Source organism: Capra hircus, chromosome 23 (assembly GCF_001704415.2).
Source record: "Capra hircus breed San Clemente chromosome 23, ASM170441v1, whole genome shotgun sequence".
Taxonomy (NCBI): Eukaryota; Metazoa; Chordata; class Mammalia; order Artiodactyla; family Bovidae; genus Capra; species Capra hircus.
This window is the reverse complement of record NC_030830.1, coordinates 44,498,387-44,516,608: the sequence shown is the minus strand read 5'-3', so window position 1 is coordinate 44,516,608 and position 18,222 is coordinate 44,498,387. Positions and strand designations below refer to the sequence as shown.

Genomic DNA, 18,222 nt, shown 5'->3' with positions numbered 1-18,222 from the left:
CAGTTGTGTAATTATATGTCATATGTCTAATTTAATATATTTGGAAAATCGTTTCCATGTTAAGCTTGCTAGGCTTCCCTGGGTTGGTTTCTGATCAGTTTGCATTTTGATGTGGGCAGAGAGAGGGGCATTTAGGAGCATGGTGTCTAAAGTTGAATTAGCTGAGTTCCCATCTCAGTTCTCACTGCTGCCTTGTGACCTTGGACAAGTTACCTAAGCTTCTTGGGTCTCAGTTTTCTTATATATAAAGTGAGAACAGTAAAATTACCTGCTTCATGGGATTCTTATGAGGATTAAGAAATTGAATACAGGTAGATCTCATAGGGGGCTTCCCTGGTCGCTCAATGATAAAGAACCCTTTTGCCAGTGCAGAGGACATACAAGATGCTGGTTCAGTCCCCAGGTCTGAAAGATCCCCTGGAGAAGGAAATGGCAATCCGCTCCAGTATTCTTGCCTGGGAAATTCCGTGGACAGAGGAGACTGGTGGGCTAGAGTCAATGGGGTCTCAAAGAGTCAGACATGACTTAGCAACCGAACAACAGCAAATCTTGTGGAGCAGTGCTTAGCATGTAGTAAGCAATCAGTAAAGGTTGGTGTCAGCTTTTACTACAGTAGTAAAATTGAATTTTTATTCTAATTGGCCTTCTCTTCAAAAATCAGCTAGGGTTTTGCTTTATTCTTCCAGTTTTTTGGAAGCAATAGCAAACCTACCTGAGGTTTTGCAAATAAACCAGTAAAGCAATAGTTCAAATAACCACTAAAACCTACCAGAAATAATAGAACCTGCAGAAGAGATTATTTTCCCTCTGGGGGCCATTGACCTGTGTTGCCTTAAGAAGTCACATTGGGTTTATCTTGTGGGTGAATTTTTCCCTTGGAAACTTAGTTTTGATTCATTTAAAATATTATCGTTAAGTATGTTTTGTACTTTCATGCAGCTTAAAAACACAACTCCTGTTTCTTCTCATGCCAAAGTTTTATTTCAGCCTCATCATCGTAGAAGTTAAATCTTCTCAGATCCTTTTGATGCTGTGCATTTTTCTGATAATTAATATTGTATGAGTAAAGAGGTCATTAACGGATTTGATCTGATTGGAAATAATCAGTTCAGTTCAGTTCAGTTGCTCAGTGGTGTCCAACTCTTTGTGACCCCATGGATTGCAGCACACCAGGCTTCCCTGTCATCACCAACTCCTTGAGTTAACTCAAACTCATGTCCCGGGTCAGATATGCCATCCAACCATCTCATCCTCTGTCGTCCCCTTCTCCTCCTTCCTTCAATCTTGCCCAGCATCAGGTTCTTTTTCTTTTTTAAAAATTTTATTTATTTACTTTTTAAAAATTTTACTTTATTTTACTAAACAATACTGTATTGGTTTTGCCATACATCAACATGAATCCGCCATGGGTGTACACGTATTCCCAATCCTGAACCCCCCTCCCACCTCCCTCCCCATACCATCTCTCTGGGTCATCCCAGTGCACCAGCCCCAAGCATCCTGTATCCTGCATCAAACCTAGACTGGCGATTTGTTTCTTATATGATGTTATACATGTTTCAATGCCATTCTCCCAAATCATCCCACCCTCTCCCTCTCCCACAAAGTCCAAAAGACTGCTCTACACATCCGCGTCTCCTCTGCTGCCCCGCATACAGGGTTATCGTTACCATCTTTCTAAATTCTGTATAGTGGAGAAATAACTCCAGAAGGAATGAAGCAAAAACAATACCCAGCTGTGGATGTGACTGATGATGGAAGCAAGGTCTGATGCTGTAAAGAGCAATATTGCAAAGGAACCTGGAATGTCAGGTCCATGAATCAAGGCAAATTGGAAGTGGTCAAACAAGAGATGGCAAGAGTGAACGTTGACATTCTAGGAATCAGCGAGCTAAAATGGACTAGAATGGGTGAATTTAACTCAGATGACCATTATATCTACTACTGTGGGCAGGAATCCCTCAGAAGAAATGGAGTAGCCATCATGGTCAACGAAAGAGTCCGAAATGCACTACTTGGATGCAATCTCAAAAATGACAGAATGATCTCTGTTCGTCTCCAAGGCAAACCATTCAATATCACAGTTATCCAAGTCTATGCCCCAACCAGTAATGCTGAAGAAGCTGAAGCTGAATGGTTCTATGAAGACCTACATGACCTTTCAGAACTAACACCCAAAAAAGATGTCCTTTCCATTATAGGGGACTGGAATGCAAAAGTAGGAAGTCAAGAAACACCTGGAGTGACAGGCAAATTTGGCCTTGGAATACAGAATGAAGCAGGGCAAAGACTAGTAGAGTTTTGCCAAGAAAATGCACTGGTCATAGCAAACACCCTCTTCCAACAACACAAGAGAAGACTCTACACATGGACATCACCAGATGGTCAACACTGAAATCAGATTGATTATATTTTTTGCAGCCAAATATGGAGAAGCTATATACAGTCAACAAAAAAGACCAGGAGCTGACTGTGGCTCAGATCATGAACTCCTTATTGCCAAATTCAGACTTAAATTGAAGAAAGTAGGGAAGATCACTAGACCATTCAGGTATGACCTAAATCAAATCCCTTATGATTATACAATGGAAGTGAGAAATAGATTTAAGGGACTAGACCTGATAGATAGAGTGCCTGATGAACTATGGAATGAGGTTTGTGACATTGTAAAGAAGACAGGGATCAAGACCATCCCCATGGAAAAAAAATGCAAAAAAGTAAAATGGCTGCCTGGGGAGGCCTTACAAATAGCTGTGAAAAGAAGAGAGGCAAAAAGCAAAGGAGAAAAGGAAAGATATAAGCATCTGAATGCAGAGTTCCAGAGAATAGCAAGAAGATATAAGAAAGACTTCTTCAGCGATCAATGCAAAGAAATAGAGGAAAAGAACAGAATGGGAAAGACTAGAGATCTCTTCAAGAAAATGAGAGATACCAAGGGAACATTTCATGCAAGGATAGGCTCAATAAAAGACAGAAATTGTTTGGACCTAATAGAAGCAGAAGATATTAAGAAAAGGTGGCAAGAATACACAGAAGAAATGTACAAAAAACATCTTCACGACCCAGATAATCATGACGGTGTGATCACTCATCTAGAGCCAGACATCCTGGAATGTGAAGTCAAGTGGGCCTTGGAAAGCATCGCTACAAACAAAGCTAGTGGAGGTGATGGAATTCCAGTTGAGCTATTTCAAATCCTGAAAGATGATGCTGTGAAAGTGCTGCAGTCAATATGCCAGCAAATTTGGAAAACTCAAGAGTGGCCACAGCACTGGAAAAGGTCCATTTTCATTCCAATTCCAAAGAAAGGCAATGCCAAAGAATGCTTAAATTACCACACAATTGCACTCATCTCACATGCTAGTAAAGTCATGCTCAAAATTCTCCAAGCCACGTTTCAGCAATATGTGAACCGTGAACTTCCTGATGTTCAAGCTGGTTTTAGAAAAGGCAGAAGAACCAGAGATGGAACTGCCAACATTCACTGGATCATGGAAAAAGCAAGAGAACTCCAGAAAAACATCTATTTCTGCTTTATTGACTATGCCAACGCCTTTGACTGTGTGGATCACAATAAACTGGAAAATTCTTCAAGAGATGGAATATCAGACCACCTGACCTGCCTCTTGAGAAATCTCTATGCAGGTCAGGAAACAGCAGTTAGAACTGGACATGGGACAACACACTGGTTCCAAATAGGAGAAGTAGTACGTCAAGGCTGTATATTGTCACCCTGCTTATTTAACTTATATGTAGAGTACATCATGAGAAATGCTGGACTGGAAGAAACACAAGCTGGAATCAAGACTGCTGGGAGAAATATCAATAACCTCAGATATGCAGATGACACCACTCTTATGGCAGAAAGTGAAGAGGAACTCAAAAGCCTCTTGATGAAAGTGAAAGTGAAGAGTGAAAGAGTTGGCTTAAAGTTCAACATTCAGAAAACGAAGATCATGGCATCCGGTCCCATCACTTCTTGGGAAATAGATGGGGAAACAGTGGAAACAGTATCAGACTTTATATTTTTGGGCTCCCAAATCACTGCAGATGGTGACTGCAGCCATGAAATTAAAAGACCCTTACTCCTTGGGAGAAAAGTTATGACCAACCTAGATAGTATATTCAAAAGCAGAGACATTACTTTGCTGACTAAGGTCCATCTAGTCAAGGCTTGGTTTTTCCTGTGGTCATGTATGGATGTGAGAGTTGGACTGTGAAGAAGGCTGAGCGCCGAAGAATTGATGCTATTGAAATGGTGTTGGAGAAGACTCTTGAGAGTCCCTTGGATTGCAAGGAGATCCAACCAGTTCATTCTAAAGGAGATCAGCCCTGGGATTACTTTGGAAGGAATGATGCTAAAGCTGAAACTCCAGTACTTTGGCCACCTCATGCGAAGAGTTGACTCATTGGAAAAGACTTTGATGCTGGGAGGGATTGGGGGCAGGATGAGAAGGGGACGACAGAGGATGAGATGGCTAGATGGCATCACTGACTCCATGGACGTGAGTCTGAGTGAACTCCGGGAGTGGTGATGGACAGGGAGGCAATTCAATCGCTCAGATTGGACATGACTGAACGACTGAAATGAACTGAACTGAATTGAATTGGTGTTTTTCTTTCTGGCTTACTTCACTCTGTATAATCAGCTCCAATTTCCTCCACCTCATTAAAACTGATTCAAATGTGTTATTTTTAATGGCTGAGTAGTACTCCATTGTGCATATGTACCACAGCTTTCTTATCCATTCATCTACTGATGGACATCTAGGTTGCTTCCATGTCCTGGCTATTATAAGCAGTGCTGCAATGAACATTGGGGTACACGTGTCTCTTTCAATTCTGGTTTCCTTGGCGCGTATGCCCAGCAGTGGGATTGCTGGGCCATATGGCGTTCTATCTCCAGTTTTTTAAGGAATCTCCACACTGTTCTCTATAGTGGCTGTACTAGTTTGCATTCCCACCAACAGTGTAAGAGGGTTCCCTTCTCTCCACACCCTCTCCAGCATTTATTGTTTGTAGACTTTTGGATCGCAGCCATCCTGACTGGCGTGAAATGGTACCTCATTGTGGTTTTGATGTGCATTTCTCTGATAATGAGTGATGTTGAGCATCTTTTCATGTGTTTGTTAGCCATCTGTGTGTCTTCTTTGGAGAAGTGTCTATTTAGTTCTTTGGCCCATTTTTTGGTTCGGTCGTTTATTTTCTGGAATTGTGCTGCAGGAGTTGCTTGTATATTTTTGAGATTAGTTGTTTGTCAGTTGCTTCATTTGGTATTATTTTCTCCCATTCTGAAGGCTGTCTTTTCACCTTGCTAATAGTTTCCTTTGTTATGCAGAAGCTTATAATTTTAATTAGGTCCCATTTGTTTATTTTTGCTTTTATTTCCAGCATTCTGGGAGGTGGGTCATAGAGGATCCTGCTGTGATTTATGTCGCAGAGTGTTTTGCTTATGTTCTCCTCTAAGAGTTTTATAGTTTCTGGTCTTACGTTTAGATCGTTAATCCATTTTGAGTTTATTTTTGTGTGTGGTGTTAGAAAGTGTTCTAGTTTCATTCTTTTACAAGTGGTTGACCAGTTTTCCCAGCACCACTTGGTAAAGAGATTGTCTTTAATCCATTGTATATTCTTGCCTCCTTTGTTGAAGATAAGGTGTCCATAGGTGTGTGGATTTATCTCTGGGCTTTCTATTTTGTTCCATTGATCTATGTGTCTGTCTTTGTGCCAGTACTACTGTCTTGAGGACTGTGGCTTTGTAGTAGAGCCTGAAGTCAGGCAGGTTGATTCCTCCGGTTCCATTCTTCTTTCTCAAGGTTGCTTTGGCTATTCGAGGTTTTTGTATTTCCATACACATTGTGAAATTATTTGTTCTAGCTCTGTGCAAAATACCGCTGGTAGCTTGATAGGGATTGCATTGACTCTGTAGATTGCTTTGGGTAGTATACTCACTTTCACTATATTGATTCTTCCGATCCATGAGCATGGTATATTTCTCCATCTATTAGTGTCTTCTTTGATTTCTTTCACCAGTGTTTTATAGTTTTCTATATATAGGTCTTTAGTTTCTTTAGGTAGATATATTCCTGAGTATTTTGTTCTTTTCATTGCAATGGTGAATGGAATTGTTTCCTTAATTTCTTTTTCTACTTTCTCATTATTAGTGTGTAGGAATGCAAGGGATTTCTGTGTGTTGATTTTATATCCTGCAACTTTACTATATTCATTGATTAGCTCTAGTAATTTTCTGGGGGAGTCTTTAGGGTTTTCTATGTAAAGGATCATGTCATCTGCAAACAGTGAGAGTTTTACTTCTTCTTTTCCAATTTGGGTTCCTTTTATTTCTTTTTCTGCTCTGAGTGCTGTGGCCAAAACTTCCAAAACTATGTTGAATAGTAATGGTGGAAGTGGGCACCCTTGTCTTGTTCTTGACTTTAGGGGAAATGCTTTCAATTTTTTCACCACTGAGGATAATGTTTGCTGTGGGTTTGTCATATATAGCTTTCATTATGTTGAGCTATACTCCTTCTATTCCTGCTTTTTGGAGAGTTTTTTTTTTTTTTATCATAAATGGATGTTGAATTTTGTCAAAGGCTTTCTCTGCATCTGTTGAGATAATCATATGGCTTTTATTTTTCAGTTTGTTAATGTGGTGTATTACATTGATTGATTTGCGGATATTGAAGAATCCTCGCATCCCTGGGATAAAGCCCACTTGGTCATGGTGTATGATCTTTTTAATGTGTTGTTGGATTCTGATTGCTAAAATTTTGTTAAAGATTTTTGCATCTATGCTCATCAGTGATATTGGCCTGTAGTTTTCTTTTTTTGTGGCATCTTTGTCAGGTTTTGGTATTAGGGTGATGGTGGCCTCATGGAATGAGTTTGGAAGTTTACCTTCCTCTGCAAGTTTCTGGAAGAGTTTGAGTAGGATAGGTGTTAGCTCTTCTCTAAATTTTTGGTAGAATTCAGCTGTGAAGCCGTCTGGACCTGGGCTTTTGTTTGCTGGAAGATTTCTGATTACAGTTTCAATTTCCATGCTTGTGATGGGTCTGTTAAATTTTTCTGTTTCTTCCTGGTTCAGTTTTGGAAAGTTGTGCTTTGCTAAGAATTTGTCCATTTCTTCCACGTTGTCCATTTTATTGACATGTAACTGCTGACAGTAGTCTCTTATAATCCTTTGTATTTCTGTGTTGTCTGTTGTGATCTCTCCATTTCCATTTCTAATTTTATTGATTTGATTTTTCTCCCTTTGCTTCTTGATGAGTCTGGCTAATGGTTTGTCAATTTTATTTATCCTTTCAAAGAACCAGCTTTTGGCTTTGTTGATTTTTGCTATGGTCTCTTTTGTTTCTTTTGCATTTATTTCTGCCCTAATTTTTAAGACTTCTTTCCTTCTACTCACCCTGGGGTTCTCCGTTTCTTGCTTTTCTAGTTGCTTTAGGTGTAGAGTTAGGTTACTTACTTGACTGTTTTCCTGTTTCTTGAGGTGTGCCTGTATTGCTATGAACTTGCCCCTTAGCACTGCTTTTACAGTGTCCCGCAGGTTTTGGGTTGTTGTGGTTTCATTTTCATTCGTCCCTATGCATACTTTGATTTCTTTTTTGATTTCTCCTGTGATTTGTTGGTTATTCAGATTACGAGCCTAATGGTAATTCCCCAGTGGAGAAGCAGCGCAGATACTTGCATCGCCCACTAGCAAGTGGGGGCTGGGCAGGGAATCGTGGGCTGCATCAGGCCTGAATGCCCCGAGGGTAACCAGAGCGAACTAACTTGGGCTAGCAAACCAGACTGTGGGACAGCTACCACGTGAAAAGCTCTAACATAAGACACCGCCAGGCCCGTGCACAGAACAAAGGATGGAACAGAATTAGCCGGCTGCAGACCATCCCCCTCTGGTGACAGGGAGCCAGAGCCAGAAGGGCCGGAATGGAGCAATCGCAGCCCCAGAGAGACATTACCTACCAAACTGTAAGCATGCTCCTTTGCTAACTAAGACTTCTTGGGGTCCTGAGGAGTCACCATCCGCCTGAGACGGTGCGCCAGTCGTACACCCAGAAAACTGAGCAGCGGGGACGGGAGAGGCGATGAGTCGCAGCGACCGCGCTCGCCAAACACCTGAGCTTCTCAGACCTGGGAAGGGCACAAAACGCAGGCCCAACCGAGTCTGCGCCTCTGAGGACTCCCTGAGTGCCTGAGCCTGAGCAGCTTCGACCTGGGAGGTGTGTGCAGCCCAAGGCCGGCCTCAGACAGTTCCCAGCCGAGCAACCTAGAACCTAAGCTGTGTGCGCCGTGAGCGGGGGCAGGCCCATTTTGGCTGAGACACTGCGAGCACACGCCAGTGTTATTTCTTTGCAGCATCTCTCCCTCCCCACAGTGTGACTGAACAAGTGAGCCTAAAAAAAGTATCCACCACCACGCCTGTTGTGTCAGGGTGGAAATCAGACACTGAAGAGACCAGCAAACAGAAGAAACTAAAACAGAGGGAAACACCTTAGAAGTGACAGGTGCAATAGATTAAAACCCTGTCATTAGTACCAACTACATCGGAAGGGGCCTATAGATCTTGAGAAATATAACCGGACCAAGGAACTATCCGAAAATGAACTAACCCCACACTGCCCGCAACAACACCAGAGAAAGTCCTAGATATATCTTTACTATTTTTATGATCATTCTTTTTTTTTCTTTTTTCTTTTTTTAAACTTTTTAAATTTTTTAAATCCTCTATTACTCCTTTAATTATCCTTTTTATAACCTACTAGTACTTTTCAAAAAAAGACCATATTTTTAAAGCAAACTTCATATGTGTATATATATTTTAATAATTCTTGTGACTTTGTTTTTTTTTCTTCTTCTTCTTTTCTTTAATACTGTATTTTTGAAAATCCAACCTCTACTCTAGATTTTTAATCTTTGCTTTTTGGTATTTGTTATCAATCTTATACCTTCAAAAACCCAATCTTCAGTACTCATTTTCACTTGAGAGCAAGATTACTGGTTTGACTGCTCTCTCCTCCTTTGGACTCTCCTTTTTCTCCACCAGGTCGCCTCTGTCTCCTCCCTCCCCCTTCTCTTCTCTGCCACACTGTGAATCTCTGTGTGTTTCAGACGATGGAGAACACTTAGGGAACTGATTACTGGCTGGATCTGTCTCTCTGCTTTTCATTTCTCCCTTTTATCCTCCTGGCCACCTCTGTCTCCTTCCTCCCTCTTCTCTTCTCTGTATAACTCCATGAACATCTCTGAGTGGTCCAGACTGTGGAGCGCACATAAGGAAGTGATTACTGGCTAGCTTGCTCTCTCCTCTATCGATTCCACCTCATCTCATTTGGGTCACCTGTAACTACCTCCTCCCTCTTCTCTTCTCCATGTAACTCTGTGAACCTCTCTGTGTGTCCCTCACTGTGGAGAAACTTTTCATCTTTAACCTAGATATTTTATCAACAGTGCTGTATAGAAGGAGAAGTCTTGAGACTACTGTAAAAATAAGACTGAAAACCAGAAGCAAGAGGCTTAAGTCCAAACCCTGAAAACATCAGAGAACTCCTGACTCCAGGGAACATTAATCAATAGGAATTCATCAAATGCCTCCATACCTACACTGAAACCAAGTACCACCCAAGGACCAACAAGTTCCAGAGCAAGACATACCATGCAAATTCTCCAGCAATACAGGAACACAGCCCTGAACTCCAATATACAGGTTGCCCAAAGTTACTCCAAAACCATAGACATCTCATAATTCATTACTGGACACTTCACTGCACTCCAGAGAGATGAAATCCAGCTCCACCCACCAGAACACTGACACAAGCTTCCCTAACCAAGAAACCTTGACAAGCCACTGATACAACCTCACCCACAGCGAGGAAACTCCACAATAAAGAGAACTCCACAAACTGCCAGAATACAGAAAGTCCACCCCAAACGCAGCAATATAAACAAAATGAAGAGACAGAGGAATACCCAGCAGGTAAAGGAACAGGATAAATGCCCACCAAACCAAACAAAAGAGGAAGAGATAGGGAATCTCCCTGATAAAGAATTCCAAATAATGATAGTGAAAATGATCCAAAATCTTGAAATCAAAATGGAATCACAGATAAACAGCCTGGAGACCAGGATTGAGAAGATGCAAGAAAGGTTTAACAAGGACCTAGAAGAAATAAAAGAGTCAATATATAATGAATAATGCAATAAATGAGATCAAAAACACTCTGGAGGCAACAAATAAAATAACAGAGGCAGAAGATAGGATTAGTGAAATAGAAGATAGAATGGTAGAAATAAATGAATCAGAGAGGAAAAAAGAAAAATGAATTAAAAGAAATGAGGACAATCTCAGAGACCTCCAGGACAGTGTTAAATGCCCCAACATCCGAATCATAGGAGTCCAAGAAGAAGAAGACAAAAAGAAAGACCATGAGAAAGTACTTGAGGAGATAATAGTTGAAAACTTCCCTAAAATGGGGAAGGAAATAATCACCCAAGTCCAAGAAACCCAGAGAGTCCCAAACAGGATAAACCCAAGGCGTAACACCCCAAGACACATATTAATCAAATTAACAAAGATCAAACACAAAGAACAAATATTAAGAGCAGCAAGGGAAAAACAACAAATAACACACAAGGGGATTCCCATAAGGATAACAGCGGATCTTTCAATAGAAACTCTTCAAACCAGGAGGGAATGGCAAGACATACTCAAAGTAATGAAAGAAAATAACCTACAGCCCAGATTACTGTACCCAGCAAGGATCTCAGTCAAATATGAAGGAGAAATCAAAAGCTTTACAGACAAGCAAAAGCTGAGAGAATTCAGCACCACCAAACCAGCTCTCCAACAAATGCTAAAGGATATTCTCTAGACAGGAAATACAAAAAGGGTGTATAAACAAGAACCCAAAACAATAAAGTAAATGGCAATGGGATCATACTTATCAATAATTACCTTAAACGTAAATGGGTTGGATGCCCCAACCAAAAGACAAAGACTGGCTGAATGGATACAAAAGCAAGACCCCTATATATGTTGTCTACAAGAGACCCACCTCAAAACAGGGAACACATACAGACTGAAAGTGAAGGGCTGGAAAAAGATATTCCATGCAAACAGAGACCAAAAGAAAGCAGGAGTAGCAATACTCATATCAGATAAAATAAACTTTAAAACAAAGGCTGTGAAAAGAAGACAAAGAAGGACACTACATAATAATCAAAGGATCAATCCAAGAAGAAGATATAACAATTATAAATATATATGCACCCAACAGAGGAGCACCACAATATGTAAGACAAATGCTAAAAGTATGAAAGGGGAAATTAACAATAACACAATAATATTGGGAGACTTTAACACCCCAATCACACCTATGGATAGATCAGCTAAACAGAAAATTAACAAGGAAACACAAACTTTAAACCATAAAATAGACCAGTTAGACCTAATTGATATCTATAGGACATTTTACCTCAAAACAATGAATTTCAACTTTTTCTCAAGTACTTACAGAACCTTCTCCAGGGTAGATCACATCCTGGGCCATAAATCTAGCCTTGGTAAATTCAAAAAAACTGAAATCATTCCAAGTATCTTTTCTGACCACAATGCAGTAAGATTAGATCTCAATTACGGGAGAAAAACCGTTAAAAATTCCAACATATGGAGGTTGAACAACACGCTTCTCTGAATAACCAACAAATCACAGAAGAAATCAAAAAAGAAATCAAAGTATGCATAGGGACGAATGAAAATGAAACCACAACAACCCAAAACCTGTGGGACACTGTAAAAGCAGTGCTAAGGGGCAAGTTCATAGCAATACAGGCATACCTCAAGAAACAGGAAAACAGTCAAGTAAGTAACCTAACTCTATACCTAAAGCAACTAGAAAAGGAAGAAATGGAGAACCCCAGGGTTAGTAGAAGGAAAGAAATCTTAAAAATTAGGGCAGAAATAAATGCAAAAGAAACAAAAGAGACCATAGCAAAAATCAACAAAGCCAAAAGCTGGTTCTTTGAAAGGATAAATAAAATTGACAAACCATTAGCCAGACTCATCAAGAAGCAAAGGGAGAAAAATCAAATCAATAAAATTAGAAATGGAAATGGAGAGATCACAACAGACAACACAGAAATACAAAGGATTATAAGAGACTACTGTCAGCAGTTACATGTCAATAAAATGGACAACGTGGAAGAAATGGACAAATTCTTAGCAAAGCACAACTTTCCAAAACTGAACCAGGAAGAAACAGAAAAATTTAACAGACCCATCACAAGCATGGAAATTGAAACTGTAATCAGAAATCTTCCAGCAAACAAAAGCCCAGGTCCAGATGGCTTCACAGCTGAATTCTACCAAAAATTTAGAGAAGAGCTAACACCTATCCTACTCAAACTCTTCCAGAAACTTGCAGAGGAAGGTAAACTTCCAAACTCATTCCATGAGGCCACCATCACCCTAATACCAAAACCTGACAAAGATGCCACAAAAAAAGAAAACTACAGGCCAATATCACTGATGAGCATAGCTGCAAAAATCTTTAACAAAATTTTAGCAATCAGAATCCAACAACACATTAAAAAGATCATACACCATGACCAAGTGGGCTTTATCCCAGGGATGCGAGGATTCTTCAATATCCGCAAATCAATCAATGTAATACACCACATTAACAAACTGAAAAATAAAAGCCATATGATTATCTCAACAGATGCAGAGAAAGCCTTTGACAAAATTCAACATCCATTTATGATAAAAAAAAAACTCTCCAAAAAGCAGGAATAGAAGGAGCATAGCTCAACATAATGAAAGCTATATATGACAAACCCACAGCAAACATTATCCTCAGTGGTGAAAAAATTGAAAGCATTTCCCCTAAAGTCAAGAACAAGACAAGGGTGCCCACTTCCACCATTACTATTCAACATAGTTTTGGAAGTTTTGGCCACAGCACTCAGAGCAGAAAAAGAAATAAAAGGAACCCAAATTGGAAAAGAAGAAGTAAAACTCTCACTGTTTGCAGATGACATGATCCTTTACATAGAAAACCCTAAAGACTCCACCAGAAAATTACTAGAGCTAATCAATGAATATAGTAAAGTTGCAGGATATAAAATCAACACAGAGAAATCCCTTGCATTCCTACACACTAATAATGAGAAAGTAGAAAAAGAAATTAAGGAAACAATTCCATTCACCATTGCAACGAAAAGAACAAAATACTCAGGAATATATCTACCTAAAGAAACTAAAGACCTATATATAGAAAACTATAAAACACTGGTGAAAGAAATCAAAGAGGACACTAATAGATGGCGAAATATACCATGCTCATGGATCGGAAGAATCAATATAGTGAAAGTGAGTATACTACCCAAAGCAATCTACAGTCAATGCAATCCCTATCAAGCTACCAGCGGTATTTTTCACAGAGCTAGAACAAATAATTTCACAATGTGTATGGAAATACAAAAACCTCGAATAGCCAAAGCAACCTTGAGAAAGAAGAATGGAACCGGAGGAATCAACCTGCCTGACTTCAGGCTCTACTACAAAGCCACAGTCCTCAAGACAGTAGTTCTGGCACAAAGACAGACACATAGATCAATGGAACAAAATAGAAAGCCCAGAGATAAATCCACACACCTATGGACACCTTATCTTCAACAAAGGAGGCAAGAATATACAATGGATTAAAGACAATCTCTTTACCAAGTGGTGCTGGGAAAACTGGTCAACCACTTGTAAAAGAATGAAACTAGAACACTTTCTAACACCACACACAAAAATAAACTCAAAATGGATTAAAGATCTAAACGTAAGACCAGAAACTATAAAACTCCTAGAGGAGAACATAAGCAAAACACTGCGACATAAATCACAGCAGGATCCTCTATGACCCACCTCCCAGAATGCTGGAAATAAAAGCAAAAATAAACAAATGGGACCTAATTAAAATTATAAGCTTCTGCATAACAAAGGAAACTATTAGCAAGGTGAAAAGACTGCCTTCAGAATGGGAGAAAATAATACCAAATGAAGCAACTGACAAACAACTAATCTCAAAAATATACAAGCAACTCCTGCAGCACAATTCCAGAAAATAAGTGACCGAACAAAAAATGGGCCAAAGAACTAAATAGACACTTCTCCAAAGAAGACACACAGATGGCTAACAAACACATGAAAAGATGCTCAACATCACTCATTATCAGAGAAATGCACATCAAAACCACAATGAGGTACCATTTCACGCCAGTCAGGATGGCCGCGATCCGAAAGTCTACAAACAATAAATGCTGGAGAGGGTGTGGAGAGAAGGGAACCCTCTTACACTGTTGGTGGGAATGCAAACTAGTACAGCCACTATAGAGAACAGTGTGGAGATTCCTTAAAAAACTGGAGATAGAACTGCCATATGGCCCAGCAATCCCACTGCTGGGCATACGCACCAAGGAAACCAGAATTGAAAGAGACACATGTACCCCAATGTTCATTGCAGCACTGCTTATAATAGCCAGGACATGGAAGCAACCTAGATGTCCATCAGTAGATGAATGGATAAGAAAGCTGTGGTACATATACATAATGGAGTACTAGTCGGCCATTAAAAAGAATACATTTGAATCAGTTTTAATGAGGTGGATGAAACTGGAACCTATTATACAGAGTGAAGTAAGCCAGAAAGAAAAACACCAATACAGTATACTAACGCATATATATGGAATTTAGAAAGATGGTAACGACAACCTTGTATGCGATAAAGCAAAAGAGACACAGATATATAGAGCAGTCTTTAGGATTCTGTGGGAGAGGGCGAGGGTGGGATGATTTGGGAGAATAGCATTGAAACATGTATAATATCATATATGAAATGAGTCAGCAGTCCAGGTTCAATGCATGATACTGGATGCTTGGGGCTGGTGCACTGAGATGACCCAGAGGGATGGTACGGGGAGTGAGGATGGAGGGGGGTTCAGGATGGGGAACACATGTATACCTGTGGCAGATACATGTTGATGTATGGCAAAACCATACAATATTATAAAGTAATTAACCTCCAATTAAAATAAATAAATTTATATTTTAAAAAAATAAGAAGAGAAAACATCTAATACCCTAGCGAATGGAAACACTACTCTCTAATGCCTGGCTGACACTGGCTATCTTTGGATTAGAATTACAAATTGTGCCTCTTCAGCAAGAAATTACATGTCCCTGCATTACTTTTCTCCCTGAGTTTATAGCTATTCCTTTTCTATCTCTTTTAAAAACGGCATGTCCCTTCTCAGCCTTTCCATGTGGTTAACCTCTTGGGCTAGCATAAAGAAAAGCCCATCCCTTCTCCACTGGCTCCTTGATAGAGTTCACACAGTTCTTTCCATTTTTCCCGTCATGTTGCAGGAACAAACCTTCCCTGCCAGTAGCCTGAACTCGAATTTCAGACCAGAGCACTTTGTTCTGTGGAAGTTCCCTTAGCAGTGGCCTTTAGTTAACATATAATCACTGGGGTATGTGTGAATAATTTCTTGCTATAGATGTGAAGCCCTGCTGAATTTGAAATCAGTTATCTTTCTGTACTAGTTCACCGATAAATGATGGCTGAGACATGATCTTTTTCAGCAAGATGCCCCTAATGGATTCTGTAATACACAAATATGATATCATTGTTATTATTGTTTTTGGACACACCCTGTGTTTTGTGGAATCTTAGTTCTCTGCCCAGGGATCAAATCTGTGCCCTCAGTGGATGGAGTCCTAACCACTGGACCATAAGGAATTCCCTGATACTATTTTTGAGGTAGTTCTTAGAATTAAATTATAAAACACATTCACCTCACAAAAAGTGTTGCTTTCATTGTTTTTCACACATGGTGACCATATGACTGCTCAGTTCAGTTCAATCACTCAGTCGTATCTGACTCTTTGCAACCCCATGGACTACAGCACGCCAGGCTTCCCTGTCCATCACCAACTCCTGGAGCTTGCTCCAACTCACGTCCATCACATCGGTGATGCCATCCAACCATCTCATCCTCTGTCATCTCTTTCTCTTCCTGCCTTCAATCTTTCCCAGCATCAGGGTCTTTTCCAATCTGAGTATTGGCCATTGGGCAGCATGCTACAGTTTTTAGAATGGGTCTGGGCTGTTGTTGCCAGGCTGTACAGAATAATGTTCCTTGGAGTTCTCTGGTTTGTGAGGACAGAGTTTGTATTTTAGGTGTAACATTTATTCAAGGATGCTGGGAGCTGGACAGCGTTGTTTGGCTTGGGCCTGGTTTTTCTGAGGCTTCGTTTTCATGGGGCTTCCCTTGTAGCTCAGCTGGTAAAGAATCTACCTGCAATGGAGGAGAAGCTGCTTTGATTCCTGGGTTAGGAAGATCTTCTGGAGAAGGGATAGGCTACCCACTTTAGTACTGTTGGTCTTCCCTGGTGGCTCAGCTGGTAAAGAATCTGCCTGCAATGTGGGAGACCTGAGTTCAATCCCTGGGTTGGTAAGATCCTCTGGAGAAGGGAACAGCTACTCACTCCAGTGTTCTGGCCTGGAGAATTCCATGGACTGTGTAGTCCATGGGGTCAGAAAGAGTTGGATATGGCTGAGCGAATTTCACTGTTTCTTTCACTTTTCATTTTGATGAAAATATTCAAATTGTAGAAGTTTAATATGTGTTAAAATGAAATTATAGTCAGAGACACACTGACTAGATTGAAAGGAACAATTGTTGTACAGCTTTAAACTTCACTCCCACATGGAAGATCACAAAGCCTGTGGACATTTTTTTTAAGGATATAAATTATTCCTAAAATTATTGAAGTATAGTTGACGTACAATGTTGTGTTAATTACTGCTATACAGCAAACTTTTTCAGTTAAGCATATATATATATATGCACACACATATATATGTGCTTTTTCATAGTCTTTTCCATTATGGTTTATTGTAGGATATTGATATTAATAGTTCTATGCAGTAGGACCTTGTTGTGTATCCATCCTGTATATAATAGTTTGCCTCTGTTAACCCCAAATTCCCAATCTATTTGTCCCCCACCTCTCTATCCTCTTGGCAACCACAAGTCTATTTGTGTCTCTGAGTCTGTTTCTGTTTCATAGGTAAGTTCATTGGTGTCATATTTTAGATTCAACCTGCAAGTGATATCATATTAAAAATAATGATAAATTGAATTGTTATAAGTCATGGATTCCTGTAATGTCTAGAATAGAATTAAAGTTGTAGATTTCTGAGTGAAATATTAGTTGTTGAAGCCATAATTGTTGTGACACTGCACAGTTTGTTCAGAATTCTAAAAATGCTTCCTGTCATAAATACTGACATTTTACGTCAGTGAAAAGTACATCCCTTGTTATACCTGTAATGTTCACGGAATTAAATCCCTGAAATATTTCATAATAAAAAGGCTTTACTTTTAAAAGTAACTGTGATATCATTTTTCTAACCCTATCTTGGGATTTCCAGTTATACATTTGTTTGTTTGTTTATTTGTTTTACAATAAGCTGCAAATGATGGAATTGGTTTTGAACCCTGGTGGGCTCTGACTGAATCAGTAGAGTTGGTTGTTTTGGACTGAGACCTTTTTTTCCCCTCTCTAGGGTGACCCTGGACAGCCTGGGAATCCTGGCTACCCTGGACAGCCTGGTCAAGATGGTAAGCCTGTGAGTACAGAAAGCTTGGTCATCTCCAGTACTGGGATTCTAGGGTCAATGTAACCTCATTGCAAGGGGCCAAGTTCAACAGGCAGGGGAGACTTTATTCAGGACAGTTGTCACAGAGGAGAGTCAACTCCACACAGCTGGACCAGAGGGAGGGGGGCTCCTGAGTGCTGGGTGAGCTGGGGGGAAAGTACTCGAGGCCTTTGAGGTGAGGCTGATCCAGGGATGGAGCAAACGCAGTTGTTCCTGAGTCTGGTGAGTGTCCTCCAAGTAATTAGCCCATCTGTGTTTGCTCATGTGCACCTGTCCAAGTTAGGCTCCTCTCCTCTGTTTCCTTAATGGTTCAATTTCAAAGGGATGGCTCCTGGATCCTGGGGAAGGACCTGGGTTGTCACATGGGTAAGAAGCTTTTTAAAAGATTTGCATCTCAAAGGACCAGAGAAAGAATTAGATAATCGGTTTTCTAAAGTAAATGCTATAAGAAAGGAGATCAAGAGTGTAGAGATGGAAAGGAAAAAACTGAAGTTTCTTCAAGCTGAGGGCA

General features: G+C 40.1%; 1 protein-coding gene across 2 annotated transcripts in view; it reads left to right on the top strand.

The window, feature by feature from the left end:
- Positions 1 to 18,222, top strand: part of COL21A1 (collagen type XXI alpha 1 chain) — a 254,450-nt gene that overhangs the window by 122,767 nt on the left and 113,461 nt on the right. Inside the window, exon 10 of one of the 2 annotated variants that reach the window (XM_018039271.1) lies at positions 17,619 to 17,681. In XM_018039271.1, coding sequence (XP_017894760.1) covers positions 17,619 to 17,681 — 63 coding nt within the window. The remainder of the gene's footprint in view (positions 1 to 17,618; positions 17,682 to 18,222) is intronic. The other variant, XM_018039272.1, reaches the window with a different exon arrangement.